General features: G+C 40.8%; 3 protein-coding genes and 1 long non-coding RNA gene across 6 annotated transcripts; 1 reads left to right on the top strand and 3 right to left on the bottom strand.

The window, feature by feature from the left end:
- Window positions 1-96: 96 nt before the first annotated feature.
- On the bottom strand, window positions 97-2,157 carry LOC103456150 (L-ascorbate peroxidase 3). Its single transcript, XM_008395802.4, has 9 exons — window positions 1,820-2,157; window positions 1,559-1,692; window positions 1,439-1,488; window positions 1,232-1,297; window positions 1,107-1,155; window positions 944-1,026; window positions 764-840; window positions 560-662; window positions 97-449 (listed from the first exon to the last, which is right to left on the bottom strand). Exons 1-9 carry the CDS (start codon window positions 2,140-2,142, stop codon window positions 270-272), a joined length of 1,065 nt encoding a protein of 354 aa, XP_008394024.3. The 5' UTR covers window positions 2,143-2,157; the 3' UTR covers window positions 97-269.
- A 5,489-nt stretch (window positions 2,158-7,646) lies between these two features.
- LOC139187718 (protein ALTERED PHOSPHATE STARVATION RESPONSE 1-like) lies at window positions 7,647-11,770 on the top strand. Of its 2 annotated transcripts, none has more exons than XM_070815025.1 (5): window positions 7,647-7,904; window positions 8,079-8,830; window positions 9,280-9,497; window positions 9,965-10,188; window positions 10,598-11,770. In XM_070815025.1, exons 2-5 carry the CDS (start codon window positions 8,101-8,103, stop codon window positions 11,376-11,378), a joined length of 1,953 nt encoding a protein of 650 aa, XP_070671126.1. In that variant the 5' UTR covers window positions 7,647-7,904; window positions 8,079-8,100; the 3' UTR covers window positions 11,379-11,770. The 2 variants fall into 2 exon arrangements, with proteins under 2 accessions (XP_070671126.1, XP_070671129.1); XM_070815028.1 differs by having other exon boundaries at window positions 7,648-7,904; window positions 8,076-8,830.
- Window positions 11,771-11,859: 89 nt separating this feature from the next.
- LOC139192674 (L10-interacting MYB domain-containing protein-like) lies at window positions 11,860-13,946 on the bottom strand. Of its 2 annotated transcripts, none has more exons than XM_070815033.1 (3): window positions 13,787-13,946; window positions 12,574-12,930; window positions 11,860-12,496 (listed from the first exon to the last, which is right to left on the bottom strand). In XM_070815033.1, the coding sequence occupies exons 1-3, from the start codon at window positions 13,787-13,789 to the stop codon at window positions 11,954-11,956; spliced, it is 903 nt and encodes a 300-aa protein (XP_070671134.1). In that variant the 5' UTR covers window positions 13,790-13,946; the 3' UTR covers window positions 11,860-11,953. The 2 variants fall into 2 exon arrangements, with proteins under 2 accessions (XP_070671134.1, XP_070671132.1); XM_070815031.1 differs by lacking the exon at window positions 13,787-13,946 and adding an exon at window positions 13,258-13,785.
- Window positions 13,947-24,944: 10,998 nt separating this feature from the next.
- Window positions 24,945-25,398, bottom strand: LOC139190394 (uncharacterized). The gene is made up of 3 exons (XR_011574618.1): window positions 25,235-25,398; window positions 25,054-25,151; window positions 24,945-24,970 (listed from the first exon to the last, which is right to left on the bottom strand). It is a non-coding gene; the product is annotated as an uncharacterized lncRNA (long non-coding RNA).
- Between the last annotated feature and the right edge of the window lie 313 nt (window positions 25,399-25,711).

Here is a 25,711-nt window from a genome sequence, read left to right as displayed (position 1 = left end):
TGAGACCAGCGCGGTTGGCCTCTCTGGTTGCGGGGTAGCCATCAAAAGATAACCGTTTGAGGGAAATTATGGAAATATCTATGAGCAAGTTCGAAGTTTTGACCAATAAAACCAATCTAGATTATAATAAAGTGTTGAACATATAATACATGCTGTGGTGACCAAGTCTTCAGGTTCCGTGTTATTTAGTTTTCACTTTAAATAATCACGTAATGAGAAAGACAGAGAGACGGGTATATATACAAACGACGGATAGGTACGTTACTGCCCTAAACGAGAGTCTTCATGTCTTGGACGAAACTTTTGCATTTATCGTACACCAATGCAGCGATTATTGCAGCAATCGTAAGAGTAACTAGGACTTTCGGAGCCAAAGAAGGTTGAGTGAAGCCTAGTTCTGATAGTTTCTTGTGTGATACTGCATAATCCCTGAAGAATGCATCATTGTCCTGCACATATACATGAACAATGGTAAACTAATCAACTATATATTGTATGAATTTCCCATCATAACTGTGTCAAACTGTTTACATTTTTGAAACAGCTTCATCTTTTCTACCTTAGCATATAGCTCAACATAGCGACGGAAAACAGGATCCTCCACCAACGCCTTGTCCGTCGGAAGTTGCAAGAGTCCCTCCGTTTGCCCTTCCAGTAGTTCCCTGATCACAGAATTTACATTCCCACGTATGGTTTTATTCGAATGAGATATCCATTGATTACTTCATACAAAAGGAGATAAACCTTTTCACAAATGTCTTACACGAAGTATGAGTTGTCGAATTTCCAAGGCTCCTTTGTCCAGGGGCCTTCAAAGCCAGATCTCTTATTTGCCTTTCCCTACACAACCAACAACAGAAAAAGATGAATTCTAAATTTTAACGCTCTGTTGAGTGAAATGAAGAACATTTTCTACTTTTACTACGGATGGAGAGAAACTTACCAATGTATGGCCTCCCGATAATACCACAATGTCTTTGTCGGACAGGCCCATGCGGTAGAAAACTTCTCTTAAATGCGATGCACCTATTAACAAAATCGAACAATTGCAGATTTCGAAACCATTTCACGATACAAAACTCAGATGAACACGGTTGATGACATACCAAGTTTGGCATCTGGAAGGCGGCCTTCAGGTGGAGATTGGTTAGAGTCCTGATTGAGAGGTAAAGATAGGTATTAAACAAGAACAAGTTAGGTAGGTGATACGAAACTTTTCCGACACACATACCTTTCTACCCGGAACAAAGTTAATGGAAGGACCTCCGGTGATCTCTACAGCAACAACCCCTGCAAGCTGGAAGACAAGCCTTCAAAGTTAGTCACATTGAGGGTTTTATCAAATTGCATCACTTCTGTTGGTCTGAGAGCACTTTTAGCCATTAAAAGCACTTCCTAATAGACCCTTAAACCAATAAAAACATTTGAAAGTGAAAACCTGGTAGAGGTCAGCATATGTGATTTTAGGGTGTTTGGCCTTCACTTCTTCTGCAAGTCAAAAGCAAACATATTAGAGAGTTTAATTGAGAGATTAAAGCGTATGAAATCGAAAGCTTACCACATATCTGAACTGCAGTTTCCAATCCCTTATTTGCACTGTGGTTTAACTCTACCTTGTTCCTGATAGAGCCATTAGGCCCTCCAGGTATTCCATTCCTTGTTCTAGCGTCGTATGTTCCAGCATCATGCCACCTATTAAAATACAACGGTTATAAGCGTATCAGAAGTTCGGTACACTGAAATAGCTAACTTTCTCGAGCAAGCAAAGGAAATTTAATGGGGGAAACATGTTAAGGAAGAATCAAGGAAAAACATTTACGCTACACGAAGCATAATAGGAGCGCAGTTCTTGCTGTAGATAAGAGCACGAAGGTCTCTGCGAGCCTTCTCGATTTCCTGGAGGTACTCTTTGTTTACAATTGGCGCGGCCATGAGAGCGTAGAAACGTAAAAGGAATACTGAATTTGCAATTCTAAATGACAAAGATTTTGCTGCCGTGTATGTATATAGGGGCTTAGAAGAAGAATCAGAATAAAGGGGAAATGATAACAAGAGTGTTTCCCAAGTAAACAAGAAAAGAATTAGTTTGCTGTTTTGAGAGGGCAAGGAAGCATCTTGCACCTTCTTTCTCATGCTGTTCATATTTCTTCGTCAAGCTACGAAAAATCAAGAAACGTGATCATGAATATCGGAAACATGTCATTTATAAGCTTAAGTCGAGAATTTTACAACTTATTACAGCAAAGTTCAAGTCCCGCTTACAACAAGTACGAATATGTTCGCTGAATCAAATATTTTTATGAACTTGGTAGTATAAGTAACTCAGGGTCACCACAGCGGCAGTAGCAGCAACTCCCCCTACACTTGTGCCAATATAGTATTGGTCTTCACAGCTGCCTTCACACTGGAAGATGGAGTAAAGCCTAGCTCTGATAGTTTGTTGTGCGACGCTGCGTAGTCTTTGAAAAATGCATCCTCATTCTGCATGAGCAGAAAGATAAAGCTTTATTTCGTTGTTCAACATTTCATCGAAGATATTAAAGTTCCCAGAATTTACCAATTTTCCATACAGATGAATACCTTGCATAAAGTTCAACATCGCGGCGGAACTCGAGATCGTCCAGTAAAGCCTTGTCTGCGGGAAGTTTCAACAGCCCCTCTGATTCCCCTTTCAGTAGCTCACTGATAAAGATTCAAGTACAACATAAACACTAGTCAATACGTCGATCAAACGAAAGCAAACTAAATTAACTTCCAGGGTCATTCAATAAAAAATTGCCACAATTCCACAAATGAGGCTGGATTAACTAAAATGTGAGAGGCTCACGGTATTTGTGAGAGAGATTGTAGATGCAGAATAACAAACTCAGTGCCCTACCGAATTTTGTGTGACAATACAATTTTATCTTATCTTACTGAGCAAAAAGCATTTAAATTGGTTAGCTTGGGCCTTCGTCGTTTATAAAATAAATCTTAAAACTTCATCATCGTGCTCCAAAAAGAAAAATTCGTAAATTCGTCACTATCCTTCTTAATATACACGTACTTGAGATTTTCTCAAAAGAAAACTAATGAAAATGGTTTTAAAACCTTGAGTTTTAACGATAAGGACAAAATAAAGAGTAAAGTGAATAGTACCATAATTAATTTTTTAGTGTAAAAATACGATTTTTCGTTAAAGTGAACAATACCGAAAATTTTCGTTAAAATTCTCTTTTCTCAATTGTGCTTGTATGGGTAAACGTATGGAGTACTCATGGATAAGGTCTAAAATATCGATATTATCCTGATATTTCATTCGAAATTTCCATATTTTTGGACTACCGATATTTCCGATATCATCAATATTTTAGACCTTGATACGAACTCTATGTAGTACTAAATCACTCATGTATCTTACCATGCAATGTATAAAGTGTAAAATATTGTACTAATTCATTATATATAAATGATTATGGTGTGTTTAAACTTCTTTCATTAATTACTACATATTTTTTACACTCACAATGTTTGCTAGCTCGCTATATAATCAACTTAAATCAGTTAAATTCATCATGCAATACACTTCCTTCCAATTTTTTGTGATAAACTAATAGATAATTGACTAAATAAACATCCTGCAAAGTTTCAATAAAAATTTCTAAGTTTTTCTTACAATTTCCATAGTTTTTATTCAATTTTTATCGATATCGATAATATCCCGATATTTCCATCGAAATTTCCGTATTTTTGGACTACCGATATTTTCGATATCATCTATATTTTATACCTTGCTAACGGAAACCAAAGACCTAGTACTACTTCGTTCCAAGTGAGTTCGTACAATTTTTTATGCCGTTGGTCTGCATATGTTTCAAAAAAATTGCTGCATATGGAATCTACAGTGTACTAATCGGTACCAAACAAAAACCCAAACGTGGCAACAGGTTTAAGCTCTGATCTCCTTGCTTAATTACTTTCTGGTACAGGAGGATCACGAAGATGCAGAATTGCATTGCATCTGAGCGAACCAGAGAATTCAGCTTTGGAAAGCACTAGGTCTATAAAGTAATAATAAAAAAAACATTATATTAACCTGAGTTTTTGTTCACTGCAATGCTCCACACATGCAAGAAATTTACGATGCAATAATAATATTGTCACGTGATGTTAATAATTTATCAGAGTTTACTATATATATATATGGTGAAAGATTCAGAATTTAAACAATGAGGATATCGTATTAAAGATTTAAGTTTTTTAATAAGAACAATACGAGAAGAGAGCAAATTATTTTTAGTTTTTTCGCTGCGGAATTTCATCAAACACTTGGTGAGTTTGTTGTAATCAACCAAATTATTTGTGCACATGTCAATAATTATCGACGAGTGCTCTCAATGTATCTTATTGAGTGCTGTTCGGATATACCTTTTATGCATTACATCAAAAAAATCCTTAGAAAACCTTCAAAAAGTCTTGAGAAGATATGTTTTGATTATGCTCGAATATAACGTCTCCACTCATACGATAGTATATTGCTTATCACTTCAAACAAGCAATCGAAATTAATTTTAAGAAGCGAAAATGTAGTTTGATCAATGCATTATTGTTCATGCACACTTATTAAAATGTTATTTATATTTTCTATTAATCTAACCTAACTCTCTCTATGTGGCAGTCAGTTCTGTGTTCCCAAAAAGAAACAAAGAGATAGAATCCAAAACTCAACTCCAAAGTTCGATACCCATCTGATCTCCGTATCAAACAAAACCGTTGTTTAAATCATATGCCATTGGAATAATAATTTAAGTGTAGTTCTTTATTTTGGCAAGAATATTGTTGTCCCCTTGATTACTACTAATTTATTTACTTTTGATCGGTTAAAAACTATTAATCTATTTGATTTGTTATTTTCTCTTATTTTACGATTCATCAATTCGCCTTCCTCTTCCTCTCCGACCCCACCCTCCAACTCGCCCGACTCAAACTCAACCATGTCCGAGTCAATGCGTCCTTCCAACCCACCCTCGACTTCTCAGTCACCGTCAAAGTTCGATACTGCGACTTCTCATGAATTACGACTCGACCACGGTTTGTGAGCTCCGATGGGGCGGACGAGGGCGAGAGGGTCGTCATACGTGAACGTCACCGAATTCAGGGGATCTCTTCCAGCGATTCCATGGCATCTGGGTGGCACAACAGTCACGGTGGGCAGCAACGGATCTACAGGTTATGAGCCAGCAGAGGCAGATTCTCTGCCCACCCACTTTCCGTGCCGTCCTTCCTTCTGTGTAGTCACGGTTAAGCCACATCAACATTTTATATTATTATTTATTTTTATCTTATTATCTTTATAAATAAATAAATATATATATATATATATATATATATATAATATGTTGACGTGGCTTAATTATGATCACACAACACGAGAAATGAGAGAGCAGAGAATCTGCCTCCTGAAAAGGTCATACTTGGACACATGTTTCAATGTGGTTGAGTATTACTATTAACAGAACCGACGCCATTTTTGTACATAGAACTTCCTCGTTTGCATCAAAACAGCGCGCCACCAAATCACTCAATGTCAGTCGCTTGATCAAATCAGACGGTGAGAAAAAGTTCTGTATTCAAACCCGGTTGCATTAAGGAAAAATCGCACAATATGACTGCATGATTTGATTAGTTTGACTGAGCCGTCAAAGATTAGAGATTTTTCAATATGATCAATACATAAGATGGTATATCACGTGTTAATAGTGGGTAATATATGCTAAAAAATTAATAACTTAAAAAATAAAATTTTTCACCACTCATATTAAAACACGTAGTATATCATTTATGTTTTCGTCATAATTAAAAATTTCTCGTCAAAGAGGTTGTTATTGTCTCTCTGTCACTCATCATGTGATAAGATATATTATGAGTGAAATAAAAAAAATAACTTCTTCAGCTTAGACATTCATATAAAGTCACCAAGCACAAGAGATCAAAACGGAGAGTGAGTGAGTGAGATTAAAATATTATGTGAAGTGTTTTGTGAGTGAGTGAAATTTTTGTGCGGATAGCTAGATCACGAGTCACGAGATCTAGCTATCTGCACAAAAATTTCTCAATTAAAGAGAGAAGAAAAACTTTAGATTACATGACGTGTATACCATTTTGTTCATATAAATCATGAAAATACAACAGTTTACACACCACATTGTTGATGCAACAAGGATTGTCTGTCCTCCACTTCCGGTGCCCTCTTCGTGTCCACCTGTTTTGTGTGGTCACGGTTAAACCACGTCAACATTTTATATTATTTTTTTATAGATATAATAAGACAACAATGAATAGTAATATAAAATGTTGACGTGGCTTAACCGTGACCACATAAACAGGAGGGCACGGGAAGAGCACCGGAAGTGGAGGGCAGACAATCCTTGTCCTTGTTGATGACTCAAATCATCAAATATGCAAAAGAATTCAAATGTTGAAATTCAGGGCCTCGTGCCCAAATCTGTCAGCGTGCTCTCAAAATCTAGTGACCAAAAATAGAGGGAAGAGATCCTCTCCGGATCTCTCCTACCAAGTCCACCAAACTCAATGATCCGGGCTTTTGAAATTTAATATAACGGCTAAAGTTATTATAACTTTTAAAGGGTCCTCCAACTTTTAGTCGTTAGATCAAAATTCAGTGACCCCAAATCACTAGATTTCGTGGACTTTGTGGAAGAGCTCCGGAAAGGATCTCTTCCCAAAATTAGAAAGAAAAGAAAAAGGAATTCAACTTTATGTTTATGTGTAAATCTCCAAAGGACAACACATGATTCACACCCTTGAAATGGGTAGAAAATCTCATTAATATGGCCCAATAATTTAAAAAAGAATGGGACTTGGCTGTCGACGAATCAGCAGCATCTTTTGCTGATAACCAATTACGGTTGGGCATGTGTTCAAGTTATTGATTTTTTAATCACAGCTTGAACAAATATTCAATCGTGATTGGTGATCAGCAAGAAGTGCTGCTGATTCTCTCAGTAGAGAGTGCTGCTGATTTTCTCAACAGCGGAGTTCTATCCTTTTAAAAATCGAAACGAAGCACAGTAGATGAGACATGAGTAGACTAGTCGGTCAACACAGAAGAAAGTCATATTTCCGTCATCCAGACCACCTCATTTGTTTGGTCTAGAATCCAAAAATTCTTTACGGCAGATGAGACATGAATATGCAGAAATTATTTTTGTAAATGAGAAATAATTCACAACCTTTGAATTTATTTTGCCACGAGAAGTATCGGTGAGTATTATTGTTACCATCGCAACCCCAACACTGGTAAAAGTAACAAAAGGTAAATAAAATAATAAATTTCAACGAAAAGTTCCCGATACTGTTCATTTTAACGAAAAATTATATTTTTACATTTAAAAATTAATCTTGATACTATTCAATTTATCATTTATTTTATCATTTTTTTTAAAATTCAAAGTTTTAAAACATTTTTGTTAGTTTTCCAACAAAATAAGCTTTTGTAAAGTACAATACCCATAAACTCAAACCTTTGGATGCTGACTGTTTGAGTTCCAGAGATTGACAATGACAAACCAGTGTAAATCCAGACATATGGTGAGGGCAATTTTGTCACTAAATTCAAATATAAACAATGCACGCACTGGCTCTCTGCCCAAAGCCTCAGTGTCCGTCCTTTGTTCCTCCACCACATCAAGATAACTCCCAAACTCCACCATCTCTCCTCTCTAGAGAGAGAAACAATACACACAGAGAAGAGAGAGAGAGAGAGACGCACGCACAGAGAGATCAAATGCTCCAGAGTTGAGATCAAAATTCAAATCGAAGTTTGTCAATGTTATTTTTCCAACCCAGAAGACCCGACAAGAAGAAGTCAATTTGTAGCTGCTAAAACACTGTAATTTTTTGAGGTAAGTTCAAAATGTGCGGGGGAAAGAAGCATTTTTGAGTTTTTACAGCCTCCATTGATGGAGACGTAGCAAGCTTCATAAGCAGCCAAAAGAACCCATGTTATTTCTGTTCCCAAAAGCCCCTCTTCTTCTTCTGAATTTTTGTTCTTTTTTTCTGTGCTTTTTCTTTAGCAGCAAATCGAGCTGATCACCAAAAATGGGATGCTGCTATTCGAGGGTAGAACGGGAAGAAATGGTGTCGAGATGCAAATCGAGAAAGCGGTACATGAAGCAGCTGGTGAAAGCACGGCAAGCTTGGTCGGCTGCTCACACCATGTACCTCCGCTCCCTCCGTAGCACGGGCTCTGCTCTGCTTCAGTTTTCGAATGCTGAAACTACCCTTCATCATCACCACCACCACCTCAACAACTACAACCACCACCACAACTACAATCACCACCACCACAACAACTACCAGTCACAGCCGCCGCCGCAGCAAACCCCGCCAACCCCACAACCGCCACCGCCACCACCTCCACTCAGCTCAAGCTCCGATTCGTGGACGACTTCCACCACACCCTCAACAGCTCGCGCACCTCCGCCGCCACCGCCACCTTCGTCCACGTGGGATTTCTGGGACCCATTTGTGGCTTCCTCTTCAAGGCCAGTGACGGAAGAAGAGTGGGAAGCTACGACTACCGCTTCGGAGGCGGTGGTCACCGTCACTGCGGCGAGCACGGCGGAACCGCCGTCGGTGGTGAGCGGATTTTCGAAAGAGAGCGGGACGACGACAAGTGAGCTGGCGATGGTGGTGTCGAGAAATGCTAAGGATCTGGTTGAGATTATAAAAGAGCTGGATGAGTATTTTCTCAAGGCTGCTGATGCCGGCGGAATGCTCTCTTTGCTCTTGGAAGTTCCCAGATTCTCTTCTTCTCAGACCAAAGGAGGTAAAAGTTTTGATTTTTACTGTTGTTCAGCGAATAAAGTTTTGATATTTTTACTTTTTTTAACCATGTTTGTTTGCTTAATTGATGAGGAATTGAGGGGAAAAAATGAGAGGAAAGAGAACATTTACTTTTGAGAACTGTTTTTGCACTCGAAAATAGTCATCGTGCACTACTCGAAATGCATTTTGCTCCATCATGTTTGTATAAATAATGACCGGACGACGACCTTTTGGAGTGTTAATAACAATTTCTTAATTTTTTCGTTGTGTTTATAATTACGAGTGTAATTTGAAACCATCACTACAAAATAGTCATCATGCACCGCTCGAAGTGCAATTTCTCCAAATTGTGTTCATTAACAACAAGTGAAGGGCGACTTTTTGGAGCGTCAGGAACAGTTCCCTTTACTCGTTGTGTGTTTTGATGTGATAGATGGATTTTTTTGGCAGGTAAAGTTTATGATCATGGGTGTAATCTGAGTCCGTCACTGTGGACATGGGGAAGTTCAAGTCAAAAGTTTGGAGGATTTGGAAAAATGGGTTGTGATGAGATGGTGCTTAATCAAGTAGGTAGTGGGGTTGGAGATGAAGGTGTGGCGAATAGTAGCCATTGTTCTACTGTGGAGAGGCTTTACGCTTGGGAAAAAAAATTATACCAGGAGGTCAAGGTAAACTTTTGGTTACCATGTATTTTGTGGGCTCCTGGTTGAGCTTTTGTCCATCAAAACATTTTAACCTTCTTACTTTAGTGTCCCAGAGTAACGCCAACTTATTAAAACAACTTTGGATACCAATGTATGTAGCGGTGTTTCATTAGTTTTATGTGTACGCTGTCGGTGGACCTTATCTATTCACAAAATTAAGAAATTGTCACATCAGTTGGTATCCAAAAATTGGTATCTCTAGCATCATATCCCAAAAATAACTTTTGAACTTTGGGGGTTTTAATGTTTTTCAATGAGATTATGCACTGACATGTGATACCGCCACAAAGTCATCACCGTTGAATGGAAGTCTTTCTTTGGGCCCAAGCATAACGTACGAATGTTTTGGAATTTGAAGTTATTCGATGAATTTGTGCACATCCATGAGTTTTATAATACGGTTTGCATATGTTTTTCTGGTGTGGTTTTAGGATGCAGAGACACTAAAGGTAGAGCATGAGAAGAGGGTGGCAGCACTGAAGAAGCTAGAGATGAAGAGGGGAGACTATGTGAAGACGGAGAAGATGAAGAAAGAGGTGGAAAAGTTGGAGTCGCAAATGATGGTTTCTTCACAGACCATTGAGACAACGTCTGCTGAAATCATCAACCTTCGTGAGACTGAGCTCTACCCTCAACTCTTTGAGCTTGTCAAAGGGTTAGTCTTTCACTCTTCGAATTGGTACCGTGCAATTTCTTTTCATTCCTATCTTACTTAGAAGTTAGAACCAAAATATAAAAAAAATACTGTATCTTATTTTCTTTTCTTTCTGTTTTTGTCGAATATTTTCTTTTCTGTTACTTCTTTTTTCATTAAATATCTTTTTTGAATGAATAGCGAAAAGATATTGAATATATGGCTATTTTCTTTTGACTGCTTTTTATTTGTTGTTTTTGTGTCCCTTGTTTGCTTTTCTTTCAAAAGATTTACTGATTTTTAAAGATCCGTGTAAACTTTTGTTGAGTAGCTATTGTTGCAGACATTACGGTTCTTGTCCTCATACGATCATACAACACTTCCCAAAAGAAGCAATTTTTACTGTTGATGGAATATATTTGCTTTACAGATTGATGTGCATGTGGAGAAGCATGTATGAGTGCCACCAGGTCCAAAAGCATATTGTTCAGCAGCTCAAATACCTCAACACCATACCATCTACCGAACCCACATCTGAGATTCACCGGCAAGCAGCACTCGAGCTCGAGCTTCAAGTCCAGCAATGGCATTTATCATTTTGCAGCCTGGTCAAGGCTCAGCGTGACTATATCCAGTCTCTCACAGGATGGCTCCGTCTTAGCCTTTTTCAGTTTCGGAGACATCCAATAGCAAAGACAAGTCAAGAATCAAGAATTTACACGCTTTGCGAAGAATGGCATCATGCGATTGACCGGATTCCAGACAAAGTAGCATCTGAAGGAATCAAAAGCTTTTTAACTGTAGTTCATGCTATTGTAGTCCAACAAGCAGAAGAATACAAGCAAAAACGGAAGTCAGAATCTACATTTAAAGAGCTTGAGAAGAAAGCAACTGTGCTTAGATCGCTCGAGTCCAAGTATGGGCCATACTCGATGCCTGATTCCTCCGGCAATACTAAAAAGAACCCAGTTGCTGAGAAGCGAGTAAAAATAGAGGTCCTGAGAGCAAAAGCGGAGGAGGAGAAAAGCAAGCATGAAAAGTTAGTGAATGTGACAAGGACCGTGACAATAAGTAACTTGCAGATGGGGTTTCCACATGTTTTTGAGGCGATGGTTGGGTTTTCAAGTGTGTGTATGCAGGCTTTCGAGCAACTATACAACCAAGCGAAAAGTGCTAATCAGGAGCTTGATGTTAAGATGTTACTACCTTGAGGGAAAAAGTTCAAATTCAGGAAGATTGGAAACACGGTAATCAGTTTTTTCTGTATATTGCGCATGCTTTCATTAAGATCAGTTTTCATGTATAGATAGATGCACATCCTAGCAGTGACAGGATCCCCGTTTCGAAGATAAACTTGACAGTTTACGCAGTTTAGGAAAAGAATGGATACGGAAGAGATTGAGTACTCGGAATGCAATAGAGCGAGGATTCTAGTTAGTTTTCAACTTTTCACATCTTTGTTCTGTTTTGTTGCGGGTAAGGCGTTCGGAATGTTTTAACTTTTCGCTTGTTTGGCTTGATAGTTTCCTTTTCCTTCTTTCAGGGTGACTGTTTATAGTTTAACTTAATTATTCTTAATGAAGGTGTGTTTTTGGTCTGTTTACCTGTTTGTAGTTTGAATTTTTATGTCAACTGTTATGAACCACGAAGATTTCAGGTTCGGAGTTCGGACAAAACGGAACTTCGACAAAATAGGGTAAAACCAGGATGCCGGAATTGGATGTACACAAGCCAAGAGTCACATAATACAGATTAGATAACGTCAAAATTACATGAAGTTATCAATCTAGGGAGCAGGAGCTGCTGAACACTTGTTACGCAACCAAATCAAGCGTTTTTCGCCCTTGAGAGACAAGAACATCTCCCTTGCAACTGGTTTGTTGAACAGATCGAGAGCAGCGAAATAGACGTGTTCATCGACACCTTGCATTTTATCCAATTCCTCGATACAAGTGGCTATGGTATATCTAGCATCACGTTGCTGTGCAGCAGCCGTCCTCAGCCTTGATGCAGCCGCCATCTCCAATAAAGCACCCGCAATAGCATCATCAATGCTCTTGCGTCCTCTTTTGCGGATGGCGGTAGTGCTAGGCGTGGTAGGTTGAATTGTTTCCTGACCATTGACAGCATCATCTCCTTCCTCAGAATCTGATGAGGACTCTTCTTGGTTCAAGGACAAGGGCTCCGATGGACGTGAATTTGGATCCCCACCCTCGTGTTCAGCTGGATGGCCATGTTTCCCGTTCGTTGGCGGTTCTGAAAACATAGTGCATAGCTCTTTGTAAATTGGGCAGCCACCGGTTTTTAGAGTCTCAGCATCAGGATGTTCCTGCTCAAAGAAGATTCGTCCGCATCAGGTAGGTTTCGAAATGTAGTTTACAAGCAACAGATATTAAACGAACATACCCTGACGTATTCAGCCCACACTGCATTGCTGGCTGCAATATCCCCGGTGGATTCATCCCAACTGAAGTCATTTCGATCAAGAAGCGACTTGACTGTAACATACATCCTCCTCAGAACAGCGCATCGGTTCTTCAGTTGCTCCTTGTCCCATTTCAGACCCGTTCTCTTATGAAATTCATCGCATACATACTTCCATGCTTTCCTTCCCAAAGGACCATTTTGTCTATTCCCTTTGTGTACCTGATCCACCATTAAGTTCACCAGTATCTTAGTAAGATGCATTGTCCATTTAGCCCTCATCTGGTGTTCCTGATGCTGCGGCGTTTTCCCCCTTGACCGAGCAGAGCAGTTCGCCATCTAAACCCACAAAAGAGACCGGTTACAAAGAAACAAACTTATACGCGTAGAACATTACAAGCCAAAGTACCCTCGCTCGCCATCTACAACGAGCAATATATGTTCTGAATGTCCAAAACGCCTCAAAATACGATGTCCAACAGTCACTTACAGACTAGAGAGCAGCAACGAATTCAAAGAAATCACATATCAAGTCCAACCGAATTGAAATAAATCACATCAACATTCGTTCGGACCCATCTCAAAGAATATTACCCTAAATTTGTGTCAACTTTGCACAGACAAGAATGCAAGAAATGTTTTCATCTTCATGAAATAACTCCTTACATGAAAGCTGACTGACATTGGAGCCCCAAGATGCTACTTAATTTAATGAGCCAACATCTTGATGACGAAAAACGGAGCTTTTCAGGAACTGATTAACAACACTCAGTTGCAGAGATTCCGGTATTCCTACGTCGCGATACAACCATCAAAGTACTATACAGTGTAGTAGAGTACTGGTATAAGGCTACCAACCATTTCTTCTTACAAGTTCACTTGAATTGAACTCATAACTTTCACTACAATTTCATACATCAAAATGCACACCCAAATGGGATAACAATCCGAATTCAAATTCTATCAGTCACAAACAAGGTGAATAATCACCAGTTTTAATTATACACAAATAATAATTGGTTTGTGCACTAATTTAATTAGTTTCTCCGACACAATTTCCATTAAAAATGAAGAAAAAAAAATCATAATTCCACCCAAAAAAACAAATTGCAACTGTTAAAACAAGAGGAAGTAAGATTAAAAATATATATATATATACAGAGAGAGAGAGAGAGAAAGAGAGAGAGAGAGATACCATTAACTCTACGTTGAGGAAAAGACTGCTGCTATATATATGATTCCGCGTTTTTCCGGCGGAAGAATTTCGCGCTCCCAAACAAGGCACTCTCTCTCTCTCTCTCAGTCCAAAAAAAAATCTAAAAGCTTTGTGGTCGTATGTTCAGTACAGAAGAGTCATTTTACTAAGTCGGCAGTAGTTGAAATAAATATGAAAAAGAACGGTTATAAACTTTTAATCATACTTACAACGCTAAATAAAATATGTGTTGTAAAATATCATCTGATCATTAGTTATTGAGGTCTTAATATTTTTAGGGTTTGCCATTTAGTACTACGATCTAGTGATATTTCTTTTCACTTATAAGTGAAAGGTTTTAAATTCGATTCTCGCCAAAGATAAGTTTGAACCACATCATTGCTAGCCATTGTGAGGCTTCTCTTTTAGTATAGATAACATCATTTGTTCTTAAAAAAATGTTCTTAGGGTTTAGTTTTTATTATTACAAATTTATAATCGGATCCATAGATAAATACTTCTCTGACTTGGGTTAATTTTGTTTCTTTTCCGATTATAATCCATTTTGATCGATTTGTATATGAGGGTAAATGAGGAGTAAACTGTAAACTTCACTAAAGTTTGTGTATAATTAAAATTTTGGTAATTTGTTGGGTTGAAAAGTAATTGACAGAATGATGAGGGTCATCATGTTACAGATTCAAAATTTTGAATGCAACGTTGCTTTATATACGAAATTAAGGAAAGATTTTTTAGTGTGTTTGGAATATGGAGCGGAATATTACATGTTGTTATGCAATTAAAAGTATTTTTTTCTTTTCAAGTGTTTCTAATTATATAATAACATGCAGTGTTCTGCTCTGTGCTTCAGATACATTGAAAAATAGATTTGATTTTGATTCAATGTGTGTTTGTCAGGTTTGATTTGAATTTTTGTGGGCAATGTTCATTCTTTTGGATTCGATTTTTGTGGTTCGTAGAAATGTATCAATTTGGTTGATTGGGTTTTGTTTGGGGCACATAGCTCTTCAATGATTATCATGGATTGACTAATTGAGGAAACAATTGGTCTTCTTCTAAAGATTTTCGTTTTTTGCGAACATTTGTGATGCAGGAGGTAGGATGCAACCCTCTTATACAATGATTTGGGAATTAATGTATGAAACTAGTTTTGCAGCTAGGGCTTCTAACAAGAACACAAGAGGTAACTCTAAGCTAAAGACACTCTTTTATGAAATGTAAATATTCTAGCCAAGGAGCAAATGAAAGACAATTAGGGTTTTAAAAAGGAAGTTGCATGTTTATGGCCAGTCAAGGACAAGGGACACTTGTCAAAGCTAAGCACGATCTGTGCAAATCAAAGGTTGAGATTTCATGTGATATCTCGTCCCCAAAATTAGTATTTTATTTCTTTTTAAACGTATTTTGAAGATTTAATTAAAGTTAATTCGTTAATTTTCCAGTTTTGAGAAAAGTGAAGTGGGGTACTTTAGTTATTTTCAATTTTATTCGACATTTTAGGTCAACTCGTGAGTTGTTTAGATAGAGCTTGAACCCACAAGCTCGTAGGAGTAAATGGATCTTAATTCCGAGTTAAAGCGAAGAAGTTAGAAACGTTTAAAGTGAAGGATATGTTGGTTATTTAGACCTTATCATAAATTGACACACTCAACCCTGATATTCTCCAAACACCAGGGTAGGCACGTGATGGCCGACACCCGAAGATGACGAAGCCATATTAGGATGCATGAGAACTAAAAATAATTAACCGACATAAATAAAACTTGTAAATTTAATTATAATGAATATGCAAGTATGGAACGTGTTCAGAGTATACAACTAATTTGAGGCACTAAAAAAGGAATAATATTAAATTGAATGAACAAAGGGATGGCTCCAACATCGAGATGACTCGAAGGTGCCAATGCGGAAGTGCCTTGACGCCGGGATTGTACGCCTCGATTCTTAAGTCATGAGAGGGCGCAAAACAAAACATGAGTGGACCAAGTTGATATATAAGTAGTACTAACAGTTATTCATCAACGTACTAACCCCAAAAGTTTATGAAAACTCAATAGCATAATATGTAATAGTTTGCTTAGTAGTGGTATCAGTATCGCCCGAAGGCATATGTAACTCTTTTTGGATTTCGGTGGGCCAGTCTAGTGTTGTTGGATTTGGTTTGACCCGTTTTCTGGTCAGGTTGGCTATTTCGAAGAAGAAGAAGGCCAGAGCTTTCAAAGCTTCATTCAACCCCAAAACATAACCAAACTAGGTCATGCGATATACCAAAATGAAGCCCAAGGATCAAGGAAGAAATTCGTACCAATTTCAAGACGTGTGGTGGCCAAAGTTGGCCAAAAAATGGTCTGAAACCTACGGGTTCTCTCCGAAATTTGGGAAAAGCTTTCCGAGGTGGTTCTTCATAGTTTGGACGTCCAAAACACACAAATATGATCAGAAATGAAATATGAGGACAAGTGGGAAAGGTTTAGAGTGTTTTTGAAGCTCACCCATGTTGGAAGTGGCCGTGAGTTAAGGGTTTCGCCGAGGTTGTGGTGGTCTTCCTATGGCACCATCTCGGTGCTTGCCAAGGAAGAAGGGATAGAAGTGAGAGTAAGTTGAGGAAGAGAGGTGAGAGGAGGAAAGATAATGGTCCAAGAGTTATCATGGGGAGGAGGGAAGAGAGAGGATGAAGTGCTTAGGCCGGGGGACAAAAGCCAAATGGTGGGCCCGCGTGGCTCACCAATTAATACCAAAAGCAACACATTCAAAATATCTAGCCCAATCCCAATGAAATTACCAAAATACCCTTCTGATAAAAATCCGTAAAATTATTCGGGACGGGTTATTACATAAGTAGTAGGCTTCCGCAAATGAATACCCAGATTCTTGGAGGTTTCCATTTTCGAAAATTGTGCCCAAAAGCCCAGAAACCCAACCTAAGTGACCCACTGCAACCTATGACTTTCCGATGCCGATTCCAGCCAACTCCGGTGGAATTTTTCAACGCCACCACCACCAAATTAAAGCTCTCACCCACCCAAGAACCAACCCCATTAACCACAATATATGGCGGTGCAAGGTCACAAAATTCGACGTAAACCAACAATGCTTCAGCCACCATTTTCATTTTTCTGATGAATTGGCAAAGCAATAGCCAATGCCACCACTTGGATCTTGTAGCCCGTCATCCCATGAGCAAATCCCGACCAGACTTAACCCCATTTGACCGCTGTAGGCGGCGAATCAATGTTGGGAAGCTTTAGGCACCCTTTCCGTCCACTTGTGAACTTTGTGGCAGGTATTGTTTGTACCATACTTGACCAATCCCGAAACTACCGAGCACCGGCCAACGCTATACTGTCAAGGACCCAGAAGAGTTCCCCTCCGACCAGGAGGCCAATCACTACTCGACACGTGTCAAGATTAGAAGCTAATCAGAGCGCAGCACGTGTCGACATCAAGAACCAATCATAACATGACACATGTCAATGTGACAAAGCTACAAGTTTTTCTATAAATAGGGGTCATTCCCCCACAATATTGGCTAATGCCATTTGTGTTAAATCATTCACAAGAACTCACTAAATTGAGAGCTTGATCCTTTGTACTTGTGTAAGCCCTTCACTACTAATAAGAACTCCTCTACTCCGTGGACGTAGCCAATCTGGGTGAACCACGTACATCCTGTGTTTGCTTCTCTGTCTCTATTCATTTACGTACTTATCCTCACTAGTGACCGAAGCAACCAAGCGAAGGTCACAAAACCTGACACTTTCTGTTGTACCAAAGTCTTCGCTGATTTTGTGCATCAACATTTGGCGCCGTCTGTGGGAACGACACTTATTCCTACTCTCTTCAGCTGTGTCAAGCTGGTTTTTATCATTCGTACACTTTCTTTTGACCAGGCATCCCTCTCCAACATGGGAAGCGAAGGAAGCCACAGCACACAGAATGACACCCCCCTTGCACATAGTGCGAAGCAACGAAAGAAGGAAGGAAAACGAGTTCTTCTTCAAGCTAAAGTCGATGAGTTGGAAGCTCAGAACAACAAGATAGCAATGAGGAATGAGGTCCTCCAGGAGCAATATGAGAAGCTCTTCGAGACACTCCACGAAGCTAGGCAAGCTCAGACACGCGAGCTTGTTGCCCCCGTGGAAGTAAACCATCAACTGGGTGCCCTCCAACATGGAGGGTCACATGCATTCGACATAGATATCCCTGATAGGGAACAGATTACCCCTCGACTTGATAATCAACATGAGGCTTCTCTTAACCCAGTTGCTTCGACCCGAACCATAAGAAGTGGAGGGAGACACCTCTTTGCTGAAGGGGCAGAAGGATCGAAAGCCGTCTTTCACGATTGTCGGGATTTCCTGAAGCAACGTCGAGAGAATTCCATCCATATAAGCTCAAAGATCAATGACCCAAGGATTTCTGAAAGACTCGGTCCCCTGCCACGGCCCGAGCCGGCCACCAATTTGGGGAAGGGGCAACAAGTCCTAGAGAGACATGAGGGTACAGGGGACTCAGAGGTGTTCCGACAGACATACCCTGGAAGCCAGTACAACGAGTCCAGGGAAAAATCACATGCCCTTGATCAAACCTTCCTAATTCCAAGAGGAGATGGAGATTTACGAAAGAAAGCTCCAGTGGCACATAACTCCGCTCAGGACCCCCTTGTCCTACAACTTCTTGAGGAAGTAAACAAGTTGAAGGCTGAACGTCAGGCTGAAATACCTGACTGGAACCAACCCAGGCCTGGCCCTCTTACAAGGAGGATCCTCAACACCCCCCTTCAAGCAAAGACAAAGCAAAAGCTTGGCTTGCAACTTTATACTGGAAAAGATGACCCGATTGAGCACCTTAACCTCTTTGAGTCCACCATGGCATACCGGATGCACACCGACGAAGAGCGATGTCTTCTCTTCCCCTCCACCCTCTCTGGTGGAGCTCTAAATTGGTATTGTCGTCTTACACCTGAGACGGTAGACTCATTTGAGGAATTGCGGAAACTATTTGTTTCCCAACACATTTTCCAAACCGATCGCTTGCACTCTGCAGATGACTTGCACACTATCCGCCAGAAGCCAGACGAGTCATTACGTATGTATGCTGGCCGCTTCAGCCATGAATACTCCCGGTGTGCCGAGGCAGACGACAAGACTGCCCTCAAAGCCTTCACGGCAGGCCTACGTGATTGTTTCTTTAAATACATGATCAATGCCAATACTTGGAAGACTTACTCTGAGGTGATGGCGCAGGCTTATAACCATGCCTCCGCCGAGGCAAAGACATATCAGGAGAAACCCCCTACAACCATCATTTATCAACAAGTGGGAGGTGGAAGCCAGACTCACCTAAATGAGAAGACCTCGACTTTCAAAACAGCAGTGGCACCTCCCCATGCCTTGCATAATGCTTCACCGAATCAACAGACATATCAATTTCAAGGCAAGAGGAAGGATTTCCATCCTCACCACTCTCCTTTCAGTAAAAAGAGTAAGGGACACTATCCCGATAACCAAGGGTATCGCCACAATAACGCTCGCCCCCAGGCAGTCAATGCAGTGGGTCAAACCCGCGTCAAGATACCCCCTACCCCAAGGTATGAGACATACACGCCCTTGAATGCCACATGCGCGGCCATTTACCCCAGCATAGCTCACCTGATACCAAAGCCAAAGCCGAGGCACCCAGATTACACGCCCCCGAATAACGCGGGCATGTTTTGTTGCTACCATGAGCATAACGGCCATGATAGCGAGAAATGTATCATCCTCCGTGATCGTATTGAAGCTTTGGCACGAGAAGGAAAAATTGATCAATTCCTTCTTCACCCTCAAAGGGATAACCGTAACCAACGCCAGGTGAATGTCATATATTCCATAAGCGGCGGCACACCCATATCTGAATCTTCCAATAGGGCCATGAAAAACAGTGAACGAAGTCTGAGGCCTGGTCACCAAGTGTTTCACGTGGAAGACATCAGGGGAGGGAAGTATCAAAAACCTAACTGGGATCCGATATGTTTCTACCCTGAGGAAGAAAGAGGCATCATCTACCCTCATAATGACCCATTGATCGTGGAGGCTCACATAGCCAACTTTGATGTTCGACAAATCCTCGTAGACACAGGGGCTTCGGTCAATATCATGTTTGCCGAAGCTTTCAGGGCACTCAGTGTAGCTGAACACTTGCTCGATCGCTCGATTTCTCCTCTGATAAGCTTCTCCGGTGATATCGTGCAACCCTTAGGGAGCATACATTTACCCTTTACTATTGGTACAGGCCCTTACACGGCTACCATTACCACTAACTTCCTAGTGGTTGACTGCCCAACGGCATACAATGTCATCTTTGGGCGCACAGGCATCAATGATCTCAAGGCTATGGTATCCACACATATGCTGTTGATGAAATTTCCAACCCCCCATGGCAACGGCTACATCAGAGGAGATCAGCTTAGTGCACGATCATGTTACAACACTTCAGTTAAGCAACAACACTTGCCCGGACCCAAGGAAACCCTGTATGTACATGACCAAGTCACAAAGACCAGCCTAGATGAAGCGAACTTGGATCTTCCTGATAGCAACAATCAACCCGATGATCCTCGAGATGACTCTTTCACCCAGCAAGCCCAACCTGCTGAAGAGTTGGAGAAGGTACCTATCTCAAGAGATTATCCAGATCGCATGGTGAAGATTGGCACCACATTGTCACCACCCCTTCGGTTAGCATTGATATCTTTTTTGAAAGAGAACACTGAAGTCTTCGCCTGGTCATACGAGGACATGCCAGGCATCTCTCCCGATGTCATCTGTCATCGTTTGAGTATTGACCCCAAGATCAAGCCGGTGAGACAGAAGCGAAGATCTTATGACGCTGAACGATACGAGGCAATGAAAGCAGAAGTTGAAAAACTCAAAGGCATAGGCTTTGTCCGCGAAGTCAATTACCCGACATGGGTAGCAAATGTGGTCCTTGTTAAGAAAAATCCGACCAAAGAAAGTCTTTTGCTTCAAAAGGTCTTGTGGAGAATGTGTGTTGACTACACCGACCTAAACAAAGGGTGTCCGAAAGATAGCTTCCCTCTTCCTCTTATTGACAGACTTATAGACTCTACGGCCGGGTGTGAACTCCTGAGCTTCATGGATGCTTACTCAGGATACAACCAAATCCTCATGAACCCTTCGGATCAAGAACACACAGCCTTCACTACCGACATAGGACTATACTGCTATAAAGTCATGCCTTTCGGCCTAAAGAATGCAGGAGCGACTTATCAGAGACTAGTCAACTCAATGTTCGCCGAGCAGATTGGGAAGAGCATGGAAGTTTACGTTGATGATATGTTAGTCAAGAGCAAACATGCTGACCAACACATCACCAACCTATCTGAAACTTTCACTATTTTGAAGAGGTATCGAATGAGGTTAAACCCCAACAAATGTGCCTTCGGCGTAGGCTATGGCAAATTCTTAGGTTTCATGATTAGCCAACGAGGCATTGAAGCTAATCCCGAGAATATCAAAGCAATCCTCGACATGAAGGAACCGGTAACTTCAAAGGACATCCAGAGCCTTACTGGCAAGGTGGCAGCCTTAACCAGGTTCATTTCTAAGGCCACAGACAAATGTGCTCCCTTTTTTAAAGCACTTAAGGGAAGTAGGAAGTACATTACATGGACTGATGAATGTGCCGAGGCATTCAAAAACCTCAAGGAGTATATGAGTAAAGCCCCTCTACTCTCAAAGCCCGAGGTAGGAGACATTCTCATTATCTACCTATCAGTATCAGCTTCAGCCGTAAGTTCCGTTCTCATTCGAAAGGATGGGAATATTGAGCGACCTGTCTACTACGCTAGCAAAGCCTTACAAGATGCGGAGACACGGTACTCTAACATTGAGAAATTGGCTCTGGCATTGGTCATGTCTGCTCGAAAACTCCGCCCTTACTTCCAAGCGCACTCCATCATCGTGCTTACCAATTATCCTCTTCGACAGATACTCCAAAGTCCTGACACTTCAGGGCGAATGATCAAATGGGCAATAGCGTTGGGTGAGTTTGACATCTCCTACCAACCAAAGCCAGCTGAGAAGGGCCAAGCAGTGGCAGACTTCATTGCCGACTTCACATATCCGGTTGACATTGCTTCTACACCTGAAGCAGTGGCTTCATTACCCCCGGAAGCTCAGAAGATAGAACCAACAACCCCAGCATGGAGTCTGTATGTTGATGGCTCATCCAACCAACGGGGCTGTGGAGCGGGACTAGTCTTGACTACACCCGACAAAGTAGCAATGGAGTATGCTCTTCGTTTCAAATTTAAGGCATCAAATAATGAGGCCGAGTATGAAGCCCTTCTAGCAGGATTACGTTTGGCCAAACACCTCGGGGTTAAACAAATTGATATTTTCAGTGACTCCCAATTGGTGGTCAACCAGGTTACCAACAACTTTGATGCTAAGGACAGCTCCATGGCAGCATATCTTGCGCAAACACAACTTTTGCTCAAGCACTTCCACTACCAGATCACCCAAGTTCCTCGAGCGGCAAACAGTCATGCAGACGCCCTGGCTCGCCTCGCCTCGGCTGTGGAAGACAAGATTGGAAGAAAAATTCATGTCGAACTGTTGGCAACACCAAGCACCATGGCCGCAGAAGTATGCAACTTACAACAGGGGGATAGTTGGATCACCCCGATCTATAATTTCCTTGCTCATGGCACCCTCCCAAATGATAAAGTCCAGGCTAAGCAAATTCGATACAAGTCTACCCGCTACCTGATCATCAATGATCAACTCTATAAGCGAGGTTTTAGCCTGCCATACTTAAGGTGTCTTACGCCTGCCGAGGCGGAAATCGTCCTTCGGGAAATACATGAGGGAGTCTGTGGAGATCATGCTGGATCTCGGTCCCTAGCACACAAGACTTTTCGCCAAGGATATTACTGGCCAACACTCCACCAGGATGCCATCAAAGTATCCCGCTCATGTGACAAATGTCAACGATATGCGGCTATTCCTCATTCCCCTCCAGAGCCTCTTACTCCTATGATCAGCCCTTGGCCCTTCGCCCAGTGGGGACTTGATTTGATCGGCCCAATGCCGGCAGGGAAGGGCAAAGTCTGTTACGCAGTCGTTGCAGTGGACTACTTCACAAAGTGGGCCGAAGTAGAACCCTTGGCAACCATTACTGAGGCAAAGATAGAAGACTTCGTGTGGAAGAACATCCTTTGTAGATTCGGCATTCCCAATGTGATAGTCACTGACAATGGGCGACAGTTCGACAACAAGAAGTTCAGGTTGTTCTGTTCTAAGTTCAACATCAACTTATGCTTTGCCTCTCCAGCTCATCCCCAGTCTAATGGACAAGTTGAGGCCATCAACAAAATAATCAAGCGCACTTTGAAAACCAGCTTGGACAAAGCTAAAGGCTGTTGGCCAGAATTTGTACCCCAAGTTCTTTGGTCATATCGCACTTTATATCGGACTTCAACAGGAGAAACTCCATTCTCACTTGCCTTTGGCACAGAGGCGGTTGTCCCTGTTGAGCTCGAGCAAGCAACATTCCGAGTCCAGAACTACATTCAAAGTGAAAATGACAAACAACTCACCCTCAACTTGGATTTAGTCGAGGAACACAGAAACCAAGCTCACTTGAGGAATGTCGCCTACAAGCAGCGCATCTCCAACTATTATGACTCTAGGGTCAAGCCTCGTTCTTTCAAAATAGGATACTGGGTCTTAAAGAAAAGATTACTCTGCGACAGAGTCCCGAGTGAAGGCACACTTAGTCCAAACTGGGATGGACCGTATGAAGTCATTGGCATCAGTCGCCCTGGCTCTTACACACTTAGAAGCTCCGATGGCAAGACCCTTGGCCATCCATGGAACGCTGATCACTTGAAGTATTACTACAAATAGACTCACGATGTACAAGTGTTGAGCTATAGCCGTTCGGCATCCTATGTAATGAAGGCCATTTGGCAATGAATTCAATAAAGAGGTAATTTAGCCAACTCAGCCCTCACTCTTTTACATTCATAGCAAGCGATGCCGGAACCCTTCTCAATCAGAAAGCAATCCGTCTTCCACAGTCACTACAAAACAAGCAAATGAAGACCGTGTCAAGCGCCAAAAAAAAAAAAAAAAAAAAAAAAAAAAAAAAAAAACAGCTTCATCCAAAAAGCTTCACCCGAAAAGCTTCACCTCCAAAGCTTCACCCACAAAGCTTCACCTAAAAAGCTTCACCCAAAAAGCTTCACCCGAAAAGCTTCACCTCCAAAGCTTCACCCACAAAGCTTCACCTAAAAAGCTTCACCCACAAAGCTTCACCCAAAAAAAAACTTCACCCGAAAAGCTTCACTTAAAAAAGCTTCACCTACAAAGCTTCACCTAAAAAAGCTTCACCTAGAAAGCTCCCTCTACATACTTTCACCATCAAAGCTTCACCATCAAAGCTTCACCTAGAAAGCTTCATCTACAAAGCTTCATCTACAAAGCTTCACCATCAAAGCTTCACCTAGAAAGCTTCAACACCAAAGCTTCACCTACAAAGCTTCAACACAAAACCTTGCTCCAAATAAACAAATTTTGTTCACAAAACCCAAGATGCCCTTGAACTTGTACAAAAACACTTGGGTAAACATAAACATTTTTTGTTTTACACCCACAAGGGCCCAAAATTTTCCTTCTTATTTATTCACTTATATATGTTCCCAAACATATTATAATAGATCCAACAACAAGCCAAAGTCCCAAGTTTCATAATGGACAAAAGTACAAGCAATTCATCAATAATGAAGGTGCTACAAAAATTGGAATCTGCCCCAAAATAGAAATCCAACCCAAGAGACTTTTTCTCTCTCTCCCTCTTCCGCCTCCTTTCATCTATCAAATTTCTGCAACCTCTGCTCTTCTCCAATGGAGCTGAATTTTAGACACCCTATAGTTCTTGAGCATATGAACAACTTTCAAGAAGGAACCATTTCTGTTTGAGCGACGGAAATTACAGTGTTGAAGCTCCAAACATGATAGTCGGCTTCTTGCAGATTTCGAAGCTGTTGTGATGTTTCGAAGCTCTGGAAATATTTAACCGTTAGTTCATCCTGAATTTTTGATATGTTATGAAAGAGTCGATGAGGAACAACTTCAATGAAGAAAGCATACCGATCTGAACAAGAGAAAATGGAGTTTCGAAGCTCACAACAAATCTGACGGGTTGACAGAAAAATAATAACCAGTCATTCATCATACCTGGATTTCTGGAGTTATACTGCTCCGAGGGATCTCAAATTTGGATATGTTGTAGTTCACAAGCTGAGGAACAACTTCAATGAAGAAAGCATGCTGATCTGAGCAAGAGAAAATAGAGTTTCAAAGCTCACAACAAATCTGACGGGTTGACAGACAAATGATAAACAGTCACTCATCATACCTGGATTTCTGGAGTTATACTGCTCCGAGGGACCTCAAATTTGGATATGTTGTAATTCACAAGTTAAGGAACAACTTCGATGAAGAAAGTATGTTGATCTGAACAAGAGAAAATGGAGTTTCGAAGCTCACAACAAGTCTGACGGATTAACAGAACATTGATGAACAGTTACTCATCATACTTGAATTTCTGAAGTTGTACTACTCCGATGGATCTCAAATTTGGATATGTTGTAGTTCACAAGATAAGGAAAAACTTTCATGAAGACGACTTTGCAATCTGAGCTATAGAGAAAGGTGTTATCTTGCATCCACTCAGGCTGATTAGTGGAAACGAAAAGCAATTCCACCAAAGAAAAGATGAAAAAGAGAGAAAAGCTACTAATTGCACTTGATCTTGTCTAGTCAATAGCATGCAGCATCAAACACACAAAAGTTGGAAATATTTTTAGATAAAGCATATACGAATGTGTGACAT

The sequence above is a fragment of the Malus domestica genome, chromosome 02 (assembly GCF_042453785.1).
Source record: "Malus domestica chromosome 02, GDT2T_hap1".
Lineage (NCBI taxonomy): Eukaryota > Viridiplantae > Streptophyta > Magnoliopsida > Rosales > Rosaceae > Malus > Malus domestica.
Note: the sequence above shows the minus strand (reverse complement) of the source record. Positions and strands in the feature narration are given on the sequence as shown.